The sequence below is a fragment of the Numida meleagris genome, chromosome 19, assembly GCF_002078875.1.
Source record: "Numida meleagris isolate 19003 breed g44 Domestic line chromosome 19, NumMel1.0, whole genome shotgun sequence".
Classification (NCBI taxonomy): Eukaryota; Metazoa; Chordata; class Aves; order Galliformes; family Numididae; genus Numida; species Numida meleagris.
Genome location: NC_034427.1, coordinates 9,935,660 through 9,956,543, shown reverse-complemented (window position 1 = coordinate 9,956,543; position 20,884 = coordinate 9,935,660). Strand labels below are relative to the sequence as shown.

General features: G+C 60.5%; 3 protein-coding genes across 8 annotated transcripts in view; all 3 read right to left on the bottom strand.

Annotated features, from left to right (window-relative positions):
* Window positions 1–8,515, bottom strand: HCK (HCK proto-oncogene, Src family tyrosine kinase). Of its 5 annotated transcripts, none has more exons than XM_021416296.1 (12): window positions 6,986–7,899; window positions 6,663–6,702; window positions 6,403–6,502; window positions 6,205–6,303; window positions 5,951–6,054; window positions 5,486–5,635; window positions 5,077–5,229; window positions 4,779–4,961; window positions 4,511–4,587; window positions 2,467–2,620; window positions 2,071–2,202; window positions 2–1,271 (listed from the first exon to the last, which is right to left on the bottom strand). In XM_021416296.1, the coding sequence occupies exons 1-12, from the start codon at window positions 7,073–7,075 to the stop codon at window positions 1,069–1,071; spliced, it is 1,485 nt and encodes a 494-aa protein (XP_021271971.1). In that variant the 5' UTR covers window positions 7,076–7,899; the 3' UTR covers window positions 2–1,068. The 5 variants fall into 5 exon arrangements, 4 of the variants coding, with proteins under 4 accessions (XP_021271973.1, XP_021271974.1, XP_021271971.1 ...); XR_002444123.1 differs by having other exon boundaries at window positions 1,135–1,271; window positions 2,484–2,620; XM_021416297.1 differs by lacking the exon at window positions 6,663–6,702.
* Window positions 8,629–12,234, bottom strand: CCM2L (CCM2 like scaffolding protein). 2 transcript variants are annotated; one of them, XM_021416287.1, is made up of 10 exons: window positions 11,840–12,234; window positions 11,516–11,683; window positions 11,256–11,339; window positions 10,979–11,162; window positions 10,107–10,555; window positions 9,894–10,029; window positions 9,714–9,777; window positions 9,455–9,602; window positions 9,232–9,370; window positions 8,629–9,057 (listed from the first exon to the last, which is right to left on the bottom strand). In XM_021416287.1, exons 1-10 carry the CDS (start codon window positions 11,867–11,869, stop codon window positions 8,777–8,779), a joined length of 1,683 nt encoding a protein of 560 aa, XP_021271962.1. In that variant the 5' UTR covers window positions 11,870–12,234; the 3' UTR covers window positions 8,629–8,776. The 2 variants fall into 2 exon arrangements, with proteins under 2 accessions (XP_021271962.1, XP_021271960.1); XM_021416285.1 differs by having other exon boundaries at window positions 9,455–9,605; window positions 11,840–12,233.
* The window catches only part of XKR7 (XK related 7), an 8,353-nt gene continuing 499 nt past the window's right edge, over window positions 13,031–20,884 (bottom strand). The window contains exons 2-4 of the mRNA XM_021416993.1: window positions 20,530–20,875; window positions 16,118–16,317; window positions 13,031–16,009 (exon numbers count right to left, since the gene is read on the bottom strand). Of these exons, the coding sequence (XP_021272668.1) occupies window positions 15,057–16,009; window positions 16,118–16,317; window positions 20,530–20,875 (1,499 nt within the window). The 3' untranslated portion in view covers window positions 13,031–15,056. The remainder of the gene's footprint in view (window positions 16,010–16,117; window positions 16,318–20,529; window positions 20,876–20,884) is intronic.

The following is a 20,884-nucleotide window of genomic DNA, read 5'->3' as shown; positions in this document are numbered from 1 at the left end:
CCCCCACCAGGGGCAAGGGGAGCGTTGCGCCCAGGCCGGAGCGGCTCCGGGTTTTACAGAATCGGGGCGGTTCTACCCCACCAGCCTGCCGCGGAGAGGGCTGCAGCTGTGGGATGGTGTAAATATTTTATTGGCTACAAAAGGAAGCGCCTGAAAGCAGATATTAAAGCATATGAACAACGGTGTTCGTCTCTTTATATGAGGAGAAAAAAAATAATCACCGTCTCTTTGTTGTAAGAAGGGGAGGACATTCTTAACAAATATAATTCTTCCTCTCTTCTTCTTCCCTAAATGTCACGTCGTTAAATACTAAGAGAACCAGAAAGATAAAATGAGCGTGTAAGGAACGCACGGTTCGTTGCTCATCATGCAAATCAGGAGGAGCAGAGCCCTGGCAGTGCTGCTCCTGGCGGCCCTGGGCTGGGCCTGGTCTCGGAGGCGGCTCCTGGGGCTCCGACTGCAGCAAATGAGGGCGTGTGGGGAGCGGCTGAGCCACGCCGTCTGATTTTGAGGTGTCCTGTGTGGAGCCAGGGGTTGGACTCAGCGATCCCTGTGGGTCCCTTCCAGCTTGGGATATTGTGTGTATTCCTCACGCTCAACAGATGAAGTGCTATGAAAAGTGCTCGGGATACCCAAAGGGAGCTGTGGTTCTGTGACACCTCCTCAGGGCCCTGAGGCAGCGATGAGCTGAAGTGCTGCAGTGCTGTACCCGGAGCAGATCCATCAGGATTTCACCAGCACGTCGATTTTCAGCAGTGTCCAGGTGCTGGGTGCTGCGCAGCACACACGGGGCAGATGGCGTTGCACTGAGGGCAGTGCAGCACAAGCACCTGCTCACACAAAACAGCACGATGAGATCTCATGAGGCTCAAATAAACTGCTCCACTTGTGCCCTTGTGCCCAGCCAGGCCACATCTGGAAGTCATTGTTTTCTATGCCAGGCTGGCAGATGAAGGAGGCACGCACAGAACACCAGGAGTGGGACATGGAAGAGCAAGGTGCGTGCAGTGCTGCTGAGATGGTGTGCACAGTGCGGGGCTCTCCGCTGCCCTCACTGCACTTTCTGCACTATGCCTGCTGCTGGTACTGGCCCTCTGTCGCGGTAAAGAAATCCTCCAAAATGCTCTGCATGTACTCAAAGGTGGGACGGTCCTCTGGTTTGGTCTTCCAGCATCTCTTCATGATGTCGTACAGCTCCTCAGGACAGCTTTCTGTGCGGGGCATGCGGTAGCCGTGCTCCAGGGCCCTGATCACCTCCGCGCTCGACATCCCTAGAGAAGCAGGGCAGAACAGGTGAATATTTCAGGGGCTGATGCTGATTTCTTTAAAAGGCAACAAGCAAAAACCAACCCCCACCCTTTGGGTAATGTTGCTGTGGAGAGAAAGGACAGGTTGGAGGAGCAGGGGAAGGGGAGATCCTGCTCCTCTTCAGGGAAACGTGCCAACAACTGTGGTGCCACATCACTTGTTGCCTGCGGTTTGTACCCCATTTAAGCAGATCAGAAAGGAATTGTAATTGTTTTGTATGAATTCTCCAAAAATAATGGCTGCATTTTTCCATCTGCTGAGGCTTTAATGAGCCATTCCTCCCAGTGTCACTGATAGAAACAAGTTAGTGTCAATGGCAGAGTTGGTCCCTCCCCCACAACACTTTAAGCCACTCCTTATCCTTCATGGATTTGTTGCTTTCCAGGTACAGTCATTTTCCAATGAAAAAAGGCACTAGAGAAGCAATTAGTGTATAATAGAGAGCACTTCCTAATGATGATGAAGTACAGATTGTTTGAGATTTCCCAAAAAAACCAGGCCCAGCTATCAGCCCTGAACTGATGTTCTGCTTCTGAATGAGCTTTCCCGCAGGAAGCAGAAAAACATGGGAAAGTGTTATGAACACAAATAGTTGTGACCTGAAGGTCTCTGAGCTCTGTTTCCAGTGTGAGATTCAGATTTCTTGCCATTGCCTCTGTTTTCAGTGATCTAACTTCACGGAGGAGAAATCCCATAGATGGGGCCCCGAATGTGGGGCACATCTTTTGGAACCGGGTTAGAGTGGGCATTTCACTTCAGTACCTGGGTATGGGATGCGCCCATAGGTAACAATCTCGGTCAGGAGAATCCCAAAGGACCAGACATCAGATTTTATAGTGAAAGATCCATAGTTGATTGCTTCTGGTGCAGTCCATTTAATGGGAAACTTGGCACCTGGACAAAGAGATCCAATGAGAAACATGAGCTGAAACCCAAATGCTGAGAATTTGGTAGTGAAATTTGGGGAACAAGAAACAAACAAAACAGGAAGATGTGGAGTGATGCAAATGAGAGGGGCTTCTACTCATCTGTCCATTGCAGTGCATCCCTCCCTGCGTCCTTGCTGCCAAGGTTGCACATTGATGAGGGGCTCTAAGGGAATCCCACAGCCCTTCACCATCCCAGGAAGGGGCCAGACCCTCACAGCAGCTCTCGTACCTTCCCGGGCTACGTACTCATTGTCTTCAATGATCCTGGCCAGCCCAAAGTCTGCAATCTTGCACACCAATGTCGCTGACACGAGAATGTTGGCAGCTCTCAAGTCTCTGTGGATGTAGTTCCTCTTCTCAATAAAAGCCATTCCTTCTGCAATCTGCAAAAAGCAGGAAGACAAAAGTGCAGATCTGTTTGAAATAACAGAAAACTCATAAAAGTGACTGTTGCTAGGAATGGAAAAACTGAACTGCTTTTGTGAGCATGCAGAAAGAAGGGCAAGAGGGAACTGAGCTGTGGCAGGGCATGGGACACTCATGGTGGAAATGTGATCGAGGGCTGCGTGGGAAGCATTCGCAGTGCAGGGTTGTGAAAGAGGTTGGGGTGACCCAGCACCAAACATTGATGGCCATGTGAGAAAAGCAGCAAGAACTAGTGGTGGGGAGCTGGCATGCTCAGGAGCAAATGTCTGGGGATGCCCACAGGCCGAAGTGTGGCAGCTGCATCCAGAGCCATGCAAATGTGCCGAGGAGTAAATCATTTTCCATTATGAGCAGACATGAGAACAGCCTCCAAATACATGAACAGCTGCTGGAGAGACACAGGGAGCTGCTCTCTGCTAAGGGGGCACCAAATGGAGAGGGCCTCTCTGGGGAGAATAAAAAGCCCTGAGATGGGTCTCTGGAGAGGGCCGTGAAGTCATCCTGGAGGCAGGATAGCACCTCTGACCCCAGAGACTCCCCCAGCTCCATCTTCTGAGGTCTCTATGCTCAGTGACTGTGCAGCTGTCAGCCCCTGAGCAGCACAGAGATGCAGGGCCATGTGCACAACCCAAACTCAACTTTGTGCCAAATTGGCCCAAGCTGGGATGCTAGCAGCATCTAGGAGGGGAAAGGGTCAGAGCAGGCTGAGCGGAAGCACTCCCCTCCCTGTTACACCAGGGTAAGGTGCACAAAATGCAGAAGTAAACAGGCACTGCAAGAGCGGAAGGGTTATATGCAGGGCCCCATGCGGCTTTGCTGGCTGTGACTCAGCAGCAGCTTCAGCCAGGAGCCCAGATACTGCCTGCTCACTGCGCAGTGATGCACGGAGCAGGACAGGCTCACAGGAATGGGCTCCAGAGCCAGCGACCTGCTCCACGCCTCCAAAGCCTGGGCTCTGATCCGAGCTTTGCTGTTGCTCAGGTTCCTCCATTCATTGAGGCACCAAACTCGGCTCCAAGGTTGGCTGTTGGCCAGCAGCTGTGGGCGCTGCAGAAGCAGCAGTAGATGGTATCTGCACAAATGGTTGCACATGCAAAACTAGGTGGATAAGAGCACGCCCAGCTGTACTCAAAATCCTGAAAATATCCCTGAACTTGTTTTCGCTGCGGCCCCCTTCTCTTCAACTGCCTTCCCACAGCCCATGGCAACTCTGGCTGTAAGATGAATTTAAGCATAGCTTCTACCATAAACTTCCCATAGGCATTGCTGCTCCATGGGGAGCTGCGTGCTCACAGCCAAGGCTGTGCCACTCAGAGACAGTGCATCCTGCAGAAAGATCCATGCAAAAATGAGCAAGAGAGAGCCAGCTCCAGCTCTTTGCCCTCACTAAGCAGAGCTGCAAAATGGGCCCCCAGGGCAGCAAACCCATGGGGCAGGAACCCAGGGCCATAATAGATGCAGGCTTTCCAGCACCAGCAGTGCCTGGGCTTGCTGCAGTTAGTGGGTTAATGGGGAGGAAGCAACCACTTCTCCTTTCGTGCACACCTGCTCCCGCAGTCCACAGCACAGCAAACCTCATTGCCCCATTCCTGCATCCACTGTCCAATGAGTCCTCACCACACACTGATGTTCTGCAGCATTTCCCTGTCTGGGAAGCACACTGCCATTGCTCAGCCCTGAGAACCACGCTTCACGCTCTGCTTTACAGCTCCTTGGCGGGGAGGAAGGGTAGGTCCCAAAAACCCAGCCATGAGCTGTCCAGGGATTTAAGCCGCTCGATCTCAGTTTTGCATTGCTAGCACCGAGAGCTGGAATAGGAAGCTGGGGAAGATCTGTGCCCTGCTCACCTGGGCAGAGAAGTCGATCAGCTTTGGCAGTGGCTGCTTGTTGCCTTCCTCGCTCTTCAGAAAGTCCAGCAGGCTCCCTGAGGGCAGAGCATGGCGCTCAGCCTGGCTGCAGCCCGACAACTCCCATGCTCACTAACCAGTGGCACTGGTCCCGTGGTGGCACAGGTCCCCTCCTGTCCCTATCTCTCCCTCTACTAGGGCTGTCCCATGTCCACCCAGCCCCTACCTCCTACACCCCCCTGTCCCACACCACGCAGGCCAGCAGCACCTTTCTCCATGAACTCGGTGATGATGTATATGGGCTCCTCCCTGGTGACCACGGCATGCAGCCTCACCAGCTTGTCGTGCTGCAGGCTCTTCATGAGGTTCGCCTCCTCCAGGAAGGCGCTCACAGACATACTGCCAGTCTTCATCGTCTTCACCGCCACCTTGGTGTGCTTGTTGTAGGTTGCTGCCGGGACACCAGCCTTGCTCATCATCATCCCACCATCTTTCCACCACCTCTCCCATCCCTCACCCTTTCTCCTTCCCCTTCACCTTCCTCCCTTCGCCCTCCTCACTCTCACCCATCCACACTTCTCCGAACTGCCCGGCTCCCAGCTTCTTCTCCAGTTTCAGTGACTCCCGAGGAATTTCCCAGGCATCTTTCTCCCAGGGCTTCTGGGGTCTGGGCATGCTGCAGGGGTAGGTGAGCCTCCGGCACAGCCCATCACTCTGCCCTGCCAGAGAACAGCAAGCGCAGTCAGCCAGGCTCTGTGTTCCATGGCTGTGTGGCATCAACTGGTGTCAAAAGCCGGCACCGCAGCACGGCATGGCTGAGCATTGCCATGCACCATGGCACAGCCAGGACACCAGCATGGGGATGGGCATTTCCCAGGCTCCGTGAACATTCGGTGCCACCAACACCCCTGCCAGGCACTGTGAGGGGACACTGAATGGCCACGGTCCCAGCGGGAGCAATGTGCCAGGGCTCACCCTTGTAGTGCTCCACCAGCTCCTGCAGCGTGTTGAAGCTGCTGCGTGAGGAGATGTAGAAGCCGCCACTATCCAGTGTCCGGATCCTGTAGTGCTTGATGCTGCCTCCCTGCAGGCTGTCCCCGTCCCGCACCGACAAGGAGTAGCAACCTGCTCAGGGAAGAACGAGCTGTGCCATGGGGCAGCATCCCCTCGGCTCCTGGCTGAACCACCAGCATTGCATTGTCCCTGCCTGGCCCCAGCACAGCCCCGGGCAGCAAAGGCAGCCCCAGGGGGGGCATGTCCCCTGTCCCCCTATGGGGCTCAGGGAAGCATCATGGGCTCTTGCAGGGATGTTCACAGCAGGAAGACAGACCCCAGCTCCTACCCAGTAGCAAAGCAGAGCCCCCAGGGCATATTGAGCCCCCTTTCCTGGTCAGATGTGCAGAAGGGAGACCCCTCTGGAGCGGCCTCACCCCCTGGTACCTTTGGTCGTCTCACTGTCCCGAACCATGAAGGATCCCAATGTGTTCCCGGGGCTGAGCAGCTGCCGCTCTGCATCCTTCCGGCTGATGCCCTTGAAGAACCACCTGCAGCAGGAACAGAGCAAGCAACAATCACTGCTGGGAGCCAGGAAACCAAGGCTGGCACAGGCTGGGGCTGAGGATATTAGCCCTGGCACGGTGGGGTCACGGGGTACAACTGGAGGTAACTGCAATGGGAGTGCATGGGACACTCACTCTTCTGTCTCCAGTGAGTTAACTCGGGCAACGAAGTTGCTGGGGATTAAGCCCTTGCGCCCTGTCACCAGCGACTGTGCCTGCCACCACTCTCCCAGCCTGAGGATGCAGACAGCCACGGGTCAGCACAGGGCACTGCCGGCACCCAGGGCAGAGCCCTGCAAGCCATAGGGACAGCCCAGAGCAGGGGACACGTACTGCTCCAGGACCCGCAGCCGCTCCCCTTTCTGGAAGCTCAGGTCCCCAGAGTGCATCGCCTCGTAGTCGTACAGAGCCAGCACCATGCTGTCCTCCGAGCCTGCAGTGAGAGGGACTCCTGGGTGCCTGTCCCCAAGCTGGGGTCACGCACCAGACACCCATATATCCCTGCCACCAGGAAGCACAGAACTCCCACACCAGGGGGTTTGATCCCACTGAGGGCCTCACCACGCTCCCCACCTAGCTCTGTGTGTACGCACCATCCGCTGGAGGGGGCACAGCCACTCTGCTTTCATCATGCTGCAAATGGAATGACAAACAGTGGGGTGTCATGGGGGCATAGCATGGGACTGTGGGAGTCTTGGACACTTGTCCAGCTCCAACCCGCTTAGCACTGGCAGAGCGTCTCCTTCCTCAACACCTTCATTTCTCTCTGACTGTCCATAATTCCTTTATTCTCACCAGAGTGGGCTGGGACAGAACCTGCGCTCCCACCTCAGTGCCCACCCCAGCCCTGTGCCCACTGCCATCCAGGTGGCTCCATGCCTCCTGTGTCCTCCAGGGCACTGCAGCTCCCACTTACTTGCTTGCTGCCAGACACGGGGTCCTTCTCGTCATGGCCTAGCTGCATCTTCTCTTGGATCCCAGCTTCCTTTGACCTCACACAACCCATCCTGTGAGCGGAGGGGGGAGAAGTGGGGCCGTTGCAATAGCACCAAAAGCCCCACACCCACAGCTCCCACTGCAGCACAGCCAGGTGCTCACAGCCCCGTTCCCACCGGCAGATTGCGCTCCACGAAAGCGAAAGCCCAACTCTCCCCCAAAGAAAAAGTGGTAGGAAAATGTGCTGTCAGCAGCAGCAATGCAGGGAAAGCCCCCAGAAGGCACTTCCCTCTGTCCGGTGGAGACCTCAGCCCAGGGGAAAGGAGAAGGGTGCAGCAAAGGAGGAAGCAAAGGGCTGTGGCACTGTGGGGGACGTGCACGGCACCACCTCCATCCCATGGCCCTCGAGAGACCATCGCTGCCACCTCCCAGCTGTGCCACCCTCACTCCTGGTCCTTTGCAGTGTGCCAGGGCCTTTGCCCACCATGCTCTCCAGCACTGAGCAGATGTGGCTGCACACCCCACAGCCACTGACTCCCCACATCGTAGGCCACCGTCCCATGCAGTGACCTGGTGGCAATGGCTATCCCCCGGCGCACCCCATGTTCTGCAGCTCCTGTGGCTGACCCCAAGTGTGGGGACAGGATGGGACACCATGGCATCACCACCTCCCACCCAGCACCCCAGCCCTGATTTCATTAGTATTGCCCCCCTGCCACCCCCAGACTGTGGTCCCCATCCTGAGGCCACCACACCAAGTAGGGATGGGACAGGGGCCAGATCCAGAGCAGGGCAGCACTGCAGCAGCGCTGCTGTCTCAGGCAGAGGTGGTGCAGGGCAGCCCTTTACCAGGGGCTCTTTGAGTCCCACCTGACCCCGCTGCCCTCGAGGCTCTTCTCTCACCTTGGCTGGTGTCACGGGTCCCGGTCACTGTCCCTGTTGCAAAGCCAAGGCCACTGCTGCTGCCACCGCATTGAGCTCGGTGTATGCTGCTCCCTGTCCCAGTATGGCCCCGCCCCTCCCGGTATGGCCCCACCCCTCCCCGGTACAACACTCCCTGTCCCATCCCCAGCCCCAAGCAGCCCCGGTGGCCGTACAGCCATCCCCTCACCCACCGTGGGACGAGGGCAGCAGGGATGGAGTGCAGGATGGGGCCAGAGCATTGTCGCTTCCCACCCAGTTCTGTGTCCCCAGCAGGAGGAAAGAGAAAACCCGAGTGCCTCACTTGCATAAGGATTTGCATATATCATTTTTAGGGAAATAACTCACTGCGGGCAGCCCTCACACTGCCTGCCCAGGTGCTGCCCCCTGCTCAGGGCGGTGGGGCTCCTGGGGGCTTTGCTCAGCCCAGGAACAGCCATCTCCACTGCTCCCCACCCTGTAGGAAGACGAATGCTTCACCACAATGCAATCAGGACCCCGGCATGGGGGGGCTTTGGCTGCCACCCTCCTGTCCCAGCACAGCTGCGCTGACCCCGCTTTGCTCTGGGAGCACCACCCTGTGCCAGCCCAGCTTGGCACAGCACTGGGGTGGGTGGGTGTCCCAGCTGTGAGCTGCCCCTGTGCCCTGGCTCGCCCCCTGCCTGACATGTGCCCTTTGCACCTGGGAAGAACCTGATCCAATCCCATCTCATTCATTTAATTGCAATCTGCAAAAATTACAGCACTTGGCACTGCTGGCGAGGGCTCCCTCGGACCGACACCGCCCTGAGATGCCACCAGCCCAGCTGAGAGCAGAGCCCTGTCCCGTCCATGGTGACCTGTGCCTCCCTCACAGGTAGTTGTCCTCCTCCTCCTCCTCCTCCTCCTCCTCATCCCGCGCCAGTGCCTCGATGTCGTGTGTGATGTCGGTGATCATGCGGTTGAAGGACTCAGACTCAGAGCGCAGGGACCAGCTGTCGTAGCTGCGCACGGCCGAGGCCGACGTGTTGCTCATGCTGCGCTTGATGCGGCCGAAGCTGTCGGTGAGGATGCCGCCCTCCCGGATGCCGATGCTCTCCAGGAAGTTCTCAAAGTACCCGATGTCTTGATCGGGGATGAAGGGCCTCATCCCTGAGACAGGTGCCACGAGGCTCCATGGGGTGACCGTGCCAGCCCCATCTGGGGGCAGCGGGTCCCACCAACCCCTCGGTGCACACCCAGGACCTCATCCCCAGGGATGCACGGATGGCGTAGCACAGTGATGGACCCATCCCTCGGGGCCGCCCCGATCCCTGGGGTACTCACCCAGCAGGAGGAACTTCCTGCGGTCCCCGTAGAGGCGCAGGAGCTCAGCGCAGTACTCCTGCACCGGCGTGCCCAGCCGGTACTCACGGAGCATCAGGGCGAACTGCTGGATCTCCTGGGGTGACAGCTTGTTGCGCAGCTGTGGGGGAAACGGGGACGGGTTGGAGCTGGGGGTGGCGGTGGCAGAGAGGAGCGGGAACCCCTACCTGCCCCCAGCCCTCACCGTCACCATGTAGTCCTGCAGCTGCTCCAGCCCCACGCTGCTCTGGTCGCTGCCGCTGCAGGCGGTGGCCAGGCTGTGGTGGGACTGGTGGAAGGAGGGTGAGGATGTCCCGCTATAATACGCCTCAAATGTCTCATGGGAACCGTTGCTGCTGGAGGATGGGGTGGGGGGGGGTCAGTGGGTGCTGGCACTGCTCATGCACAGCACCCATGGGGCAGGGCAGCGGGGATGGGCACCTGCCCTGGAGCTGGGAACTCACAAGGAGCTGCAGCAGCTGTAGTCAGCGTCGTAGCCATACGTCCCGTCGGTGCGGCAGCTGTCACCTGGGGAGGGAAAGCTGAGCTCTGAGAGCTGGGGCGAGAGCCCGCACGCTGTGCTCATGCCCTCCATCCTCGTGTCACCCTTCTCAAAGCTCCCACACCCGCCTCCAGCCACTCACTCCTGCTGGAGAGCCAGGGCCGCGTGGGCGTGGAGGTGTAGTGGTACCCGGCGCGATCCACGCACTCGATGCTCTGATCTCCGTAGATGATCTGGAAGACCTGGCAGATGAGCGCGCAGGACTCCTCGGCCGCATCCTGCAGTGGGACAGAGGGAGCGGGGGTGGGGACGTGCCAGGAACAGAACCGCGTGCGTGGAACCCACGGCCGCTCACCCTGTTGGACACGGCGAGGATGACGAGGTTGGAGTAGGCGTCGGGGCACGGCTCCTGGGGGTCCAGCGGGTTGCCACCGGGGTGCCGCCGCTCCCAGCTGCCGAAGCCGGTGCCGCGCTCCCAGCTTCCTCCCGCCGTGCCGATCCGCCGCCGCTCCCAGCTGCCGCCGCACGGCTGCCTCCGCTCCCAGCTGCCCGACGGCCGCCCGCGTTGCCGCCGCTCCCAGCTGCCTCCCCTCCGCCTCTCCAGGCTGCCGCCCTGCCGGCCCTCCTGCCCGCCCCGCGCCGCACGCCAGTCCAGGCTGCAGATGGTGTGCCGCCGCTCCATCGCGCCTCCCAGCCGCCCAGGCTCCGGCCACGCGCTCCCCGAGCGCTTCTCAGCCGGGGGAACCTCCGGCATCGGGGCCGCTTCGGGGTGTGCTCCAGCGGGAACTGGGTCCACTCCCAGGCCTGGAGGCAGCGAGGAGGGATGGGGCGTCAGACTGGGGACCCCAGCTCCCGGACCTCCCCCATCCCACTGACTGGGGGTAGAGGGCTTAGGGCCAGGGGGCTTAGGGATGCACCCCGTGACCAGACTGGGGCTCAGCCCCCTCCCCAGGAGCCCGGGTTTGCTGAGTGCCAGAGCCCCTAAGCCCCATCTGAGCTGGATGCAGAGGGGTAGGGGGCACTTCCCACATCCTCTCCTGCTGCCATTAGGTGCAGCCGGGGCTGGGAGCACAGCTGGGAGCTGTCTACAGGAGCAGCGGGAGCAGTGGGTGGCTGCAGCGCATGGAGATGCCCTGCAACGGGGCCAGAAGATGGAGCTGGCTCCTCCCCATCGCATGAAGGAGCCGGGTGCTTGGGGCCAGCTGTATTGCAGTGAGGTGCCCACACCTGTTTTGAGGATGAGGAGGTGCAGAGCGTCGTCACGCAGGTAGGAGGCCGCGGCGATCTCGTGCGTGGGGATGCGCAGGATCAGCTCCTCATCGTCGCGCCAGGTGAGCAGCAGGCAGCGGGCCGACAGGCTCAGGATGCTGTCCTGCTCCGGGGTTGTCTGCAGGGGCAGCTCCTTCAGTTGCTGCAGGCAGAGCACATGCCGAGGTGTGGGGATTTGATGCCACTGTGGGGTAGCATGGAGGGGTGACAAATGGGGTACTGGGGACTCCCTTACCCTGGCGGTGTCCAGCAGCTGCAGCACCTCGTCCCGGCTGGAGGGGTTCAGTGAGGCTGTCACCCAGGTCAGGTGGCCCAAAAACTGGGGGGACAGAGCCAGGGGTACTTTTGGGGTGGAGAGATGGCACCCCCCGTGGTGTGCAAGGGGAACACAGTGCAGGGCCATGGGGAGCACACTTGCACCCCCCTACTCGCCCCGTCCCTGGGCAGAAGGGGACCAGAAACACACCCATCCCCTGTGGGTAACCCCTACTTTACCTTCACCTCCTTCTCCACGTAGTCGTGCAGCAGGATCTGGGGGTCGATCAGGTAGTCGGGGGGGTACAGCGGCACCGAGTGCAGCGGCCGCCGGTAGACACTGCTGCGGAGCGCTGTCCTCCGCGCAGCCTTGGGGAACACCAGGCGCCGGATGGGTGACACGAAGCCCTGCAGGGTGCGGGGACACGTCAGCGCGGCTCCTCCCCGCTGGATCCCCCCTGAAACCTGGGGGGCTCAGCCCCAGCACCGAGGGGACCCCTCATCTCCCAACCCTCATCCCGGCACCCCAAGCCCCACGGAGCCATGGGCCCGAAACGCACACACCTTCTTCCCTTTCTTGGCCTCGCAGTCCATGGCGCTGCCGCCGTCCTCTCTGTCCAACGCCTTTGTTGTTTTCCTGTCGGAAACTCCACCAGAATGGCTCGGATGTGAGTTCCTGCCTCTCCGTGGGTGCTGGGCTGGGCTGGAACTGGGACTGATAGTGGGACTGGAGTTTGACTGGGCTGGGCCTGAGACCAGAACTGGTATGGAACTGGGATTGAGCTGGGACTGGCACTGGCACTGGCACTGTGAAAAGGACCAGAACTGGTATGAGACTGGGATGGGACTGGGATGGAACTGAGCCTGAGACTGGTACAAGACAGTGCCTGTGACTGATATGGGACTGGGACTAGAAGTGGCTCTGGGCTGGACTGGGTCAGGACCAGGATCAGAATCAGGGCTGGGGATGCTCATGCACTGTGCAGCAGAGCAGCCCCTTCCTCTCACTACCACAGAGATCCCATGGTCCCACACCAGCCCCATCTCTGGGGCAGCATCCAGGGGCTCCTGGACCCCATCCTGCCCCCATCCTGGCATGGAGGAGGAGTCCATCTTGAGGCCACTCAGCAACGCCCAAACCTCTCTCAGGGCAGCCCACGGACCCCTGCTGTGGGTCTGGGGGTCAGATGGGGATCAGGGCCCCCTGGCATGCAGGACTGGGATCGCTGGCGACAAGGCTGTGTCTGGCAGTTTCCTCCCCGGCACACCACATCCTGCCTGCACACCCCTTCCCTGCCAGAGGCAGCAGGGCCGAGGGCTCCAGGCAGGTGGTACGTGCACAGCTGCCTCCAAATGTCCCCAGCATCCGGGGAGCCCTGCTGCAGGGCCCTGAGCCTGGCGGCATGGTGGGGACTGGGGAGAGCTGGAGGAGCTAGCAAGGAAAAGGCTCTGGCAGGCAGCGCTTATTGAAATGAATTTAATATCTCATGTTGCAGCAAAATTAAAAATATACAAAACGTTTGTGGTATACAAAAAAGTCTCGGTCAGACCCCGGTCTCTCGCTCACCCCCTGCCCGCGCCGAGGGTCCCAGAGAAGAAGGTGGCACACAGAGTATTTACAGTACGTGACAGCCGGGATCCCAGGTCCCGAGCACCGGGGGGGGGATGTGGCTGAGACCCGCAGTCCCCCGCTGGGGAGAAACAGCCCCAGCCCAGAGCAGCAGGGCCCGGTCCTGGTCCGAGCTGCATCCCCCGTTCCCTGAACTCAGGGCAGTCCCGCTGTCCCCCCCAAGGACTGAGGCCCCCCAGAGCTGCCCCTGCCCTGTGGTGCCCAGCTCAGCCCCAGCTCGAGCCCTCTTGGTGCGGTCCCAGCGAGTGCTGCTGTCCTGACACCGCTGCCATTGTCACTGCCGCCAGTCGGGCTTGGCTCCCCCAGCACTGCCCATTCATCCTGACTGGAGCAGGGCTGGGGAGCCACCGGGCACGGGAGCCATGAGGATGGAGCAGTGGAGTGGCCACGTGCCATCCCACACCGCCCCACACCGCAGCCACTGCCCAGATCCCAACACGGGAGCAGCCCGGGGCTGAGGGTACCGTGGCATGAGTGCATAGAAAAGAGTCCCTATGACCTGTGCCCCTGGGAAGGGCACGGGCTGCAGCTCAGCCCAGGCTGCATGGCTCCTCATGGTGGTCATGGGCAGAGGGCTGCGGCATCCAGCACTGGCATGGCACTGGCGTCGCACCAACATGGCACTGGTGCAGCGGCTACTTGGTGGCTGTGGGGCTCCCGGTTGCTGGCACGCAGCTGCCCCATGCCCAGCTGGCTCCTTTCTTCCCATTGCGCTTCCCTGAGGATAACGGCCGCCTCCTCCACCGGGACCGGGCTGGGGCTGCCCTGGGGCTCGGTGGGATAGAGTGGGATTTTTTGCCCATTCTTAGTGGTAGAGGAGGAGTGCGGGTCCCGGGGGGGCCCAGCCCGCTGCCCAGACCCATCTCTGCTCTGTGCGCTCCTCCAGAAGGGTTTCCGAGGCATTCAGATAGCACCAGTTAGCACCAGTGACCCCACGTGGCCCACCCCAGCCTGCGGTCATCCCTTGAGCTATGGAGAAATGGGAAACAGAAGCAATGCAGCCCAACAGGCACCCCCCAGCACCATGGGACACTGCGGGCACACCAGGACTGGAGGAAGGCACCGGGGCTGTGGGGGGCTCTGGATGGGATGCGTGCCCAGAGGGCAGCAGCTCTGCCCTGCGAACCCAGCTGCAAACACACACATACACACACACACAGACACACAGACACGGGGCACGAACACAGGGTGGGGGTACATTCAGCACAGCCCTTAGGGCAGGGGACACTGCGGGCTAGGATCGAGCCACGCACACATTCAAATGCAGAGCCCAGGACAGCCCTGATCCTCTGGGGAGGCAGTGGGGGGCTGGGGGCAACGTCCTGGCTCAGGTTCCCACCGCTGAGCTGGGGAGGCTGATGCTGATGGGGGGTGGATGGAGGCGCTCCCAGCTGGGGAACGGAGGGAAGAATGAATGAGGGTGAATGCGGCTTTGGGGAGCCCCCAGGCACATGACCACTGCCCCGCACAGCCCTCCCGGTGCCAGCCAGGCCCTGCCCCACCAGCGTCAGTGGAGGTAGAAAATGTCACACAAAATGTCACCTGCCCGGTGAAAACCAACACAATGCGATGAAGTGGTTCCCAGGAGGGCAGGAGGGGGTGGCGAGGTGTTGTGTCCCCCACCACTGACCTCAGGGCCAGGGTCTGTGCCCCATGCATGGAGCGGTGACCCCTGGGGTGGCGGGCACAGATGGAGCATGTGTGGGGGAATTGAGGCTGAGATGAAGGGGAACATGGGAGGGCTGCTCTGGCCCCAAGCCACACACTCCTTGGGGGTTGACAGGAGCTCCCAACCCCACTCCAGACCCCCCAGTCGCACGGCCCTCCCCCAGCACCCACATTCTCCACATCCCCCCTGTGCCACATCCCTCTGTGCCCAAAGCCCCTCACCAGAGCCGGGTCCCTGCTGTCCCCGTGCACCCTGCGGCCCCCACCCTGTGCCACCGACCTGGCGGCTCAGGCACAGGTGAGGTATTTTGGCAAGGACGAGCCCCCGGCGCGCAGCCGGCCCGTGGGGGGATAGCACCTAGGGACCTCACCGGCCCCTGCCCGCGGGGCGCTCGGCGCGGCCACCCCTCGGTGCCAGCAAACCGAAAAGAAAGGCAAAACGCTGCGAAGAGATGGGACAGCCCGGCCGGGGACGCCCCTGCCCTACACGGTGGTCTCGTACTCCAGGAGCTCCTGGGACACTCCGGGCGTGCGGTACTGTAGGCGCGGGGTGCTGGGCGAGGCGTACTCCAGCGCCAGGATGGTTTTCCGCAGGCGCCGGTCGATGAAATGGGCGTCCCAGGCCGGGTACTTCTTCCTGGGGAGGTCTATGCGGATGACGGGTCCCTCTGTCCGCGGGGCGCGGGCAGCCGGCGGCGTTGGGGCGCAGGGCCGCACCTGGAAGACGGGCACACAGCTGTCCCGCTCCCCCGGCGCCCCTTCCCGCTCCCCCCCTGTAGTCCGCGGCAGTGAGCGCGGGGGGCTGGTGACCACGTCTGCCGGGGAACTCGGCACCGGGGGCGGCCGCTGCCGGAAAATGCAGCCCCCGGAGCTGGGGCCGAACATGGGGCCATTGGGGTGCAAGAGGCAGTAGTAGATGAACATGAAGAAGATGCCGAGGGCGAAGCTGGAGCTGACCACGCAGACGAGGATTAAGGCGTTGAAGTCGGACATAGTCTTGCGGTCATAGTGGAGGAACCAGAGGATGGTGAGGGCAGCGTTCTCCGACAGCGTGATGACGTAGTAGATGCACATGCGGTAGCGGCTCCGTCCCTCCTTGACGTTGAACCAACAGAAGATGTAGATGATGCCCACCACCATGTTGTAGATGATCTCCTCCCACTTGGACATGCAGAAGTCCGTCTCGCCCTGGATGATCCAGAAGGTCATGATGCACCAGTGGGTGACGATGAAGATGCCGAAGTAGAGCTGGAACACGGAGGCAAAGAGGGCGAAGGCGATGGCGCGGGCGGCGATGGTGAAGAGGTGCCACAGGATCTGCACCACGGCACCTTTGTAGGACATGGGCATCTTGTCCTCCCGCGAGTCCCGCAGCACCTTCTGGTAGGAGGCGATCATCCACGCCAGGGAGACGAGCGAGGCCGAGGCTGAGAACACTGCGGGCACAGAGGGGCCATGAGAATGGGGTGGGGGTGAGGAGGGGACAAGGCTGTCACCAGGCTGCAGCCCCCCCCGCCCCTCCCCACCGCCTGGAGGGTCCCTACCCTGCAGCGACTCGATGTCACTCTGCTGCACCATGATGCTGAGCTGCAGCACCAGCTGCGGCGCGCTCTTCAGGAAAGTCTCCAGCAGCCGCAGCATGCTGATATCCGCGTTCTCGAACATCATCCTCCAGTAGAAGTGGCGGCGGCGGTGCTCGGCCTGCCAGCGGCTCTGCAGCCCCAGGTACAGCGTGCGGAGGTACCTGCGCGAGGGGGGGAGTGTTGAGGACGGCCCCCGCCACGCTCACATCCCACAGCTATGCCCCGTGGTGCTGCTGTCCTGCTGCAGCATGGCACATCCCTCCCATATGAGGCCGTGGAGACCCTCATGCTGCAGGTGTGGAGCAGCAGGGATGCTGCACACGACGCTGGTGCCAAGCCAGACCCACTCCCATCCAGCCCTGAGCCCTCTTCTCCCTGGCGCAGGATCTCATTCCTTCCCCCAGCCATGACCCCACTCTTCATCCCCTGCACATTTCAGGTGCCCTGCTCGCAGCCCATCACCATGCCAGGTTGCTTCTCAAAGGGGATATTTTAGTCCTGGCTGGCTCGCAGCCCACACTGCCTGCCCTGGGCAGAGGAAGGAGGGAGCAGGAGGACCAGCTGGTCGTGCGGGGTGCCCACAGGGAGCTGCCGTGCCGGTGCTGCCTCGACTCTTGGCAGGGCTGGGGGCATGGGCACGGCCATATGGTCTACACTTGGGGTCAGTGGAGCTGTGCGTGGCACCGACGCACACAGCACTGAGTCACCGGGAGCCCTCCCCATGGCACTGGGCCAGCGAGGCTCAGGTAAATGCCATGTCCTATGGAGGGAACACGTGTCCTGTGGAGGGGACTCGGGGATGGATGTGCCCAGGCTGCTCCACACTGACTGCTCACCGGTTCGGGAGGAGAGAAGGGAGACAGATGAGTACGAAAACAGAAAGATTAAGCAAAAGGAAGTCAGACCATAAAGCTCCCTCCCAACCTAGTAAAAATGTCACACAAACTGATGGCCTTTATATCAGATCCATAAAACGCTGTCAGTCGACTCCATTAGCCCGTGAGCGCTGGGAGAAGCCCTGATCCCAGCACTTTCAGATCATCCATCAGCAGGAGGAGGCAGAAGCCGCCTCTGTTCTCTTCGTGGCCTTGTCCCGGGGCCTCCCACACCAGTGGCCACTGCAGGGCTGGTGCAGGGTTGGGGGCTGCATGGCCCAGAGATGGGGGGAGGAGGTGTCAGCTGGTGCCACCCAGGCCCCCGAGCCACCCTGCTGCCACCACCATCTGCTCCTACAGTGTGCAGGAGGGAGGGCAGGGACACCAGCCCCACGGGGCTCCTGGTGCCGCTTGGCAGGGAGAGGGCATGGGGTGTCTGTGTGGCACTGCCTGCAGCATCCTCCAGAGCCACTTCCATCACCTTCCTGCCAGGCTCCATCGCCTTTCTGCCCGGCTCCAGCATCCTCTCTCCTGGCTCACATGAAGCCGGGGCAGCCCAAGGGCCCTGCTGCGGCCGGGGCTCAGCCGGGCTGATTTCAGCCTTCCCATCTGGCTTCTCCCTCTCCACATCCCTGCTCCGTATGGCTCCTTCTGCAGCCTCTCCTCTCTGGAGAAGAGCCCAGCGCCACGTGGTGGCAGCCGCATCCTGCCGGGCTGTGCCATGAGCCGGTGCTGGAGGGGCTGGGGTGGCCAAAAGGAGCAGTGGGGGGCAGAGGGAAGCTGGGGGGACACAGGCTGGGCTCTGCCATCCCATTTCTGAGAACCTCCCAAAGACCTTTGAGAGCTGGCAGCCAGACAAGATGTCCCTGTTGGCAAATGATGCCATTTCCATCCGGCACCACAGTGGAAGTGGGGTGGGACTGGGAAAACACGCACACCCCTATCTGCAGCTCCTCACCGCTCAACAAGTGGCCCTCGGGCTCCCCCCGCTTTCGGTGGGGCACGGTTATTCTCCCGTCTTCCTGTCAGCTCCATAGATCTCATTAAACCGAGATTTCATCTCCCATCAACTTGCCAGAATGAAATGCTGATTCCTATTTGTTATGCATTTGATCACGCCGTTTGTGTTTCAGCCCAGGAAAAGATCCCCGCGCGCGCTGACGGAGCACCGCCAGGTTTTTATGAACTGAGCGCAGCAGCAGCTGCATGAGAAATACAGAATCAATTACTTTAAAAAAAAAATCATTTAATTTTCAAAAAACTGATGATGAGGCAGAAACCAACAGAGAGGGCTCTTAGGGCTAATTACTGCCTCCTTTGTATTAAAAATCCCAATCTGACAAAAATCTCCATGGAGGGTTGGGGTGGCAGTGAGGGCAGGAGCACTGTTTGCTCACCCCTGGCCCCACAGCACGGCCCCGCAGTCATTGGTCATCCCACAGCTACATCACTGACCTGGTCCTGAGCTCCCAAACCATCTCCGGTTGATGCCTGTGGTCCCAGTGCCATCCCAGTTTGCAAAGCTTGGGAGAAAAGCAGGGTCCTAATCCTAACCCTAATGCCAATCCTAACCCTAACCCTGGCTCTTCCAGCACCAGTGGTCATTGTCCTCAGGAGAGAAGCCACAGGACCCCCCCAGTCTGAGAGTGAGCAATAGGGAGTGTAATTTTCTTGACAGGTAATTTGGGATGTCGTCCCTTATCGCTTTATTAAAACAAGGAGAAAATGGCTTTCCTGTTGTAGCCATGCCAATCCATGACACAACCCACAAAGCTGAGCCATTGGGGAGGGCCCCTTGTGCAGACCGATGCCCAGCCAGCACACAGACCATGCTCCCCGGTGCCCCCTTCCCTGCAGCCCCACCCCACCCCAATTGCAGGGCTTTGGAGCGCATCTGGGGCCATGCAGGGATTGATTGGGGTGGGTGAGAGCTGCTGAGGGAATCACAGTGGCCGTGGGGGTGGATAAATGCAGGGAGGGGAGGCATGGGCAGGGAGGGCCCAGCATCATGGCCAAGGAAAAGCCTTCCTTCCACATGCATTGTTTATTTGGCTATAATTCAACACTTCTTAAACTGTCACATCCACCTGCACCGGATCCAGTCTCGCTAATGGGTTTAGCGAACTGCATTTAACTGGTCACCCGAGCAAATCCCAAATCCTTGGATTAGAAAGAGCCTCAGCTGCAGCTTGAAACCAACGTGTCCTGGAGGGTCAGTGCTGAGAGTTACCACTTTAATTGGCTTAGGAGCCTGCAGCAGATAGGAGACTGCGGCTGACACAACTGGGAGCAAAACCCGACCCGACTCCGGCCAAACCCCGGTAATTGCCCACCAGGCCCTGGGGAGATCGTCCTCCCTCCCAGCTCCCCCAGTACACCCAGAGCTGGATTGCTCCCATCCTGCTGCCACCGCACCGAGAACTGGACCGAGGGGATGGAGGGCAGGCAGGGAGAGAAGGGCAGGAGCTGCTGACACAGAGCACGTTGCACTGTGAAACAAAGTTAGAGATCCCCACAGCATCCCAAGAAAAGCAGCAGAGAAGCGCATGCAGACAACAACAAGGAGGAGAGCAGCCTCTGTGCCACAGTAGCTCAGGAAGGGAAGCAGCACCAAAACAGGACCAAGAGCATCGCTTGCTCAGGGCATTGTTTCAGGAATATGCCATTGTCTCCACTCCCCTCCCAGCGTCTCCAGGCATCAGCTCCATTGCAGAGCAGTGGATGGAGCTCAGCAGAGCTGGGAGGGAGCGGCACCGGCTCCATCACGCAGGGAAAGGTGCTCAGAGGGAAATGAGCGTGCCAAGAAACCATCAGCTTCGGGAGGGTGTGCAGAGGAGCATGCAAAGGGGCTCAAGTCTGCTCTGGGCCAACTGCTTTTCACTCTGCCTGCAGGCCCAGCAGGGCAGGGAGCAGAAATGCAGCCCCATGGGGAAACCTGGGGACAACCATCCCCTCCTTGCCCACAACAGCTCCAAACAGGACCTGGGGACACAGAGGAAGAGCCTCTGAGCCTGACGTGCTTGGTGCTCAGCAGAAACACTGCATATCCCCAGGATGACCCATGGCCAGGCAGATGCCCTCACCAGGCCCAGCACCACCCAGGGACAACAGGCCTGTGCCACCCTGCAGGGCTGCAGCCCCTCACTCCCTGCCCACACCCACAGCTCCTGCTCGTAGCCAGGCTCTGCCAAGAGCCCTCCACCCCCTTCTGTGGTTGCAGAGGGACCGGTCCCCTCGCCCACCCCAGCTGCACACTGCCATGCCCACCTACACCCCCCACCTGTGTCCCAGCCATCCCCACCTGTGTCCTCCATCCTCCCTGCACCTGGTGATCCCCGCTCGTGTCCCTGCTGTGTGCTGCCCCTCCCTCTGTCCCCATCCCATCCCTGTGACCCCCTCCTTTTACCTCCAGACCTGCCCCTCCTGCAGCAGCTGGATGCAGACCTACAGCCTCACAAGACCCATCCCCATCCCATCCCTGTGACCCCCCCCTTTTACCTCCAGACCTGCCCCAGCTGCAGCAGGTGGATGCAGCCCTGCAGCAACCAGACGCAGAGGCGGCAGCAGCCACGGCGGCCGCGGGCGCTGTCCTTGGTGCTGCCGGCGCTGTCCTTGGTGCCGACGGCGAAGTCGTACACGAACCACCTGAAGCTGAGCAGCTGCACCACGAGCGAGGGCAGCAGCACGAAGAGCAGCGTCAGCCCGAACCACCACAGCTGCCCCTCCAGGTAGTAGCGGGCCGCCAGCCACAGGTCCGAAGCGCCGTCCGCGAAGCAGACGAGGAGGGCGCACAGCACCCAGCAGCCGTCCCGCAGCCGGTACCGCCGGGCCGGGGGGGCCGCGCCTCCCGCCC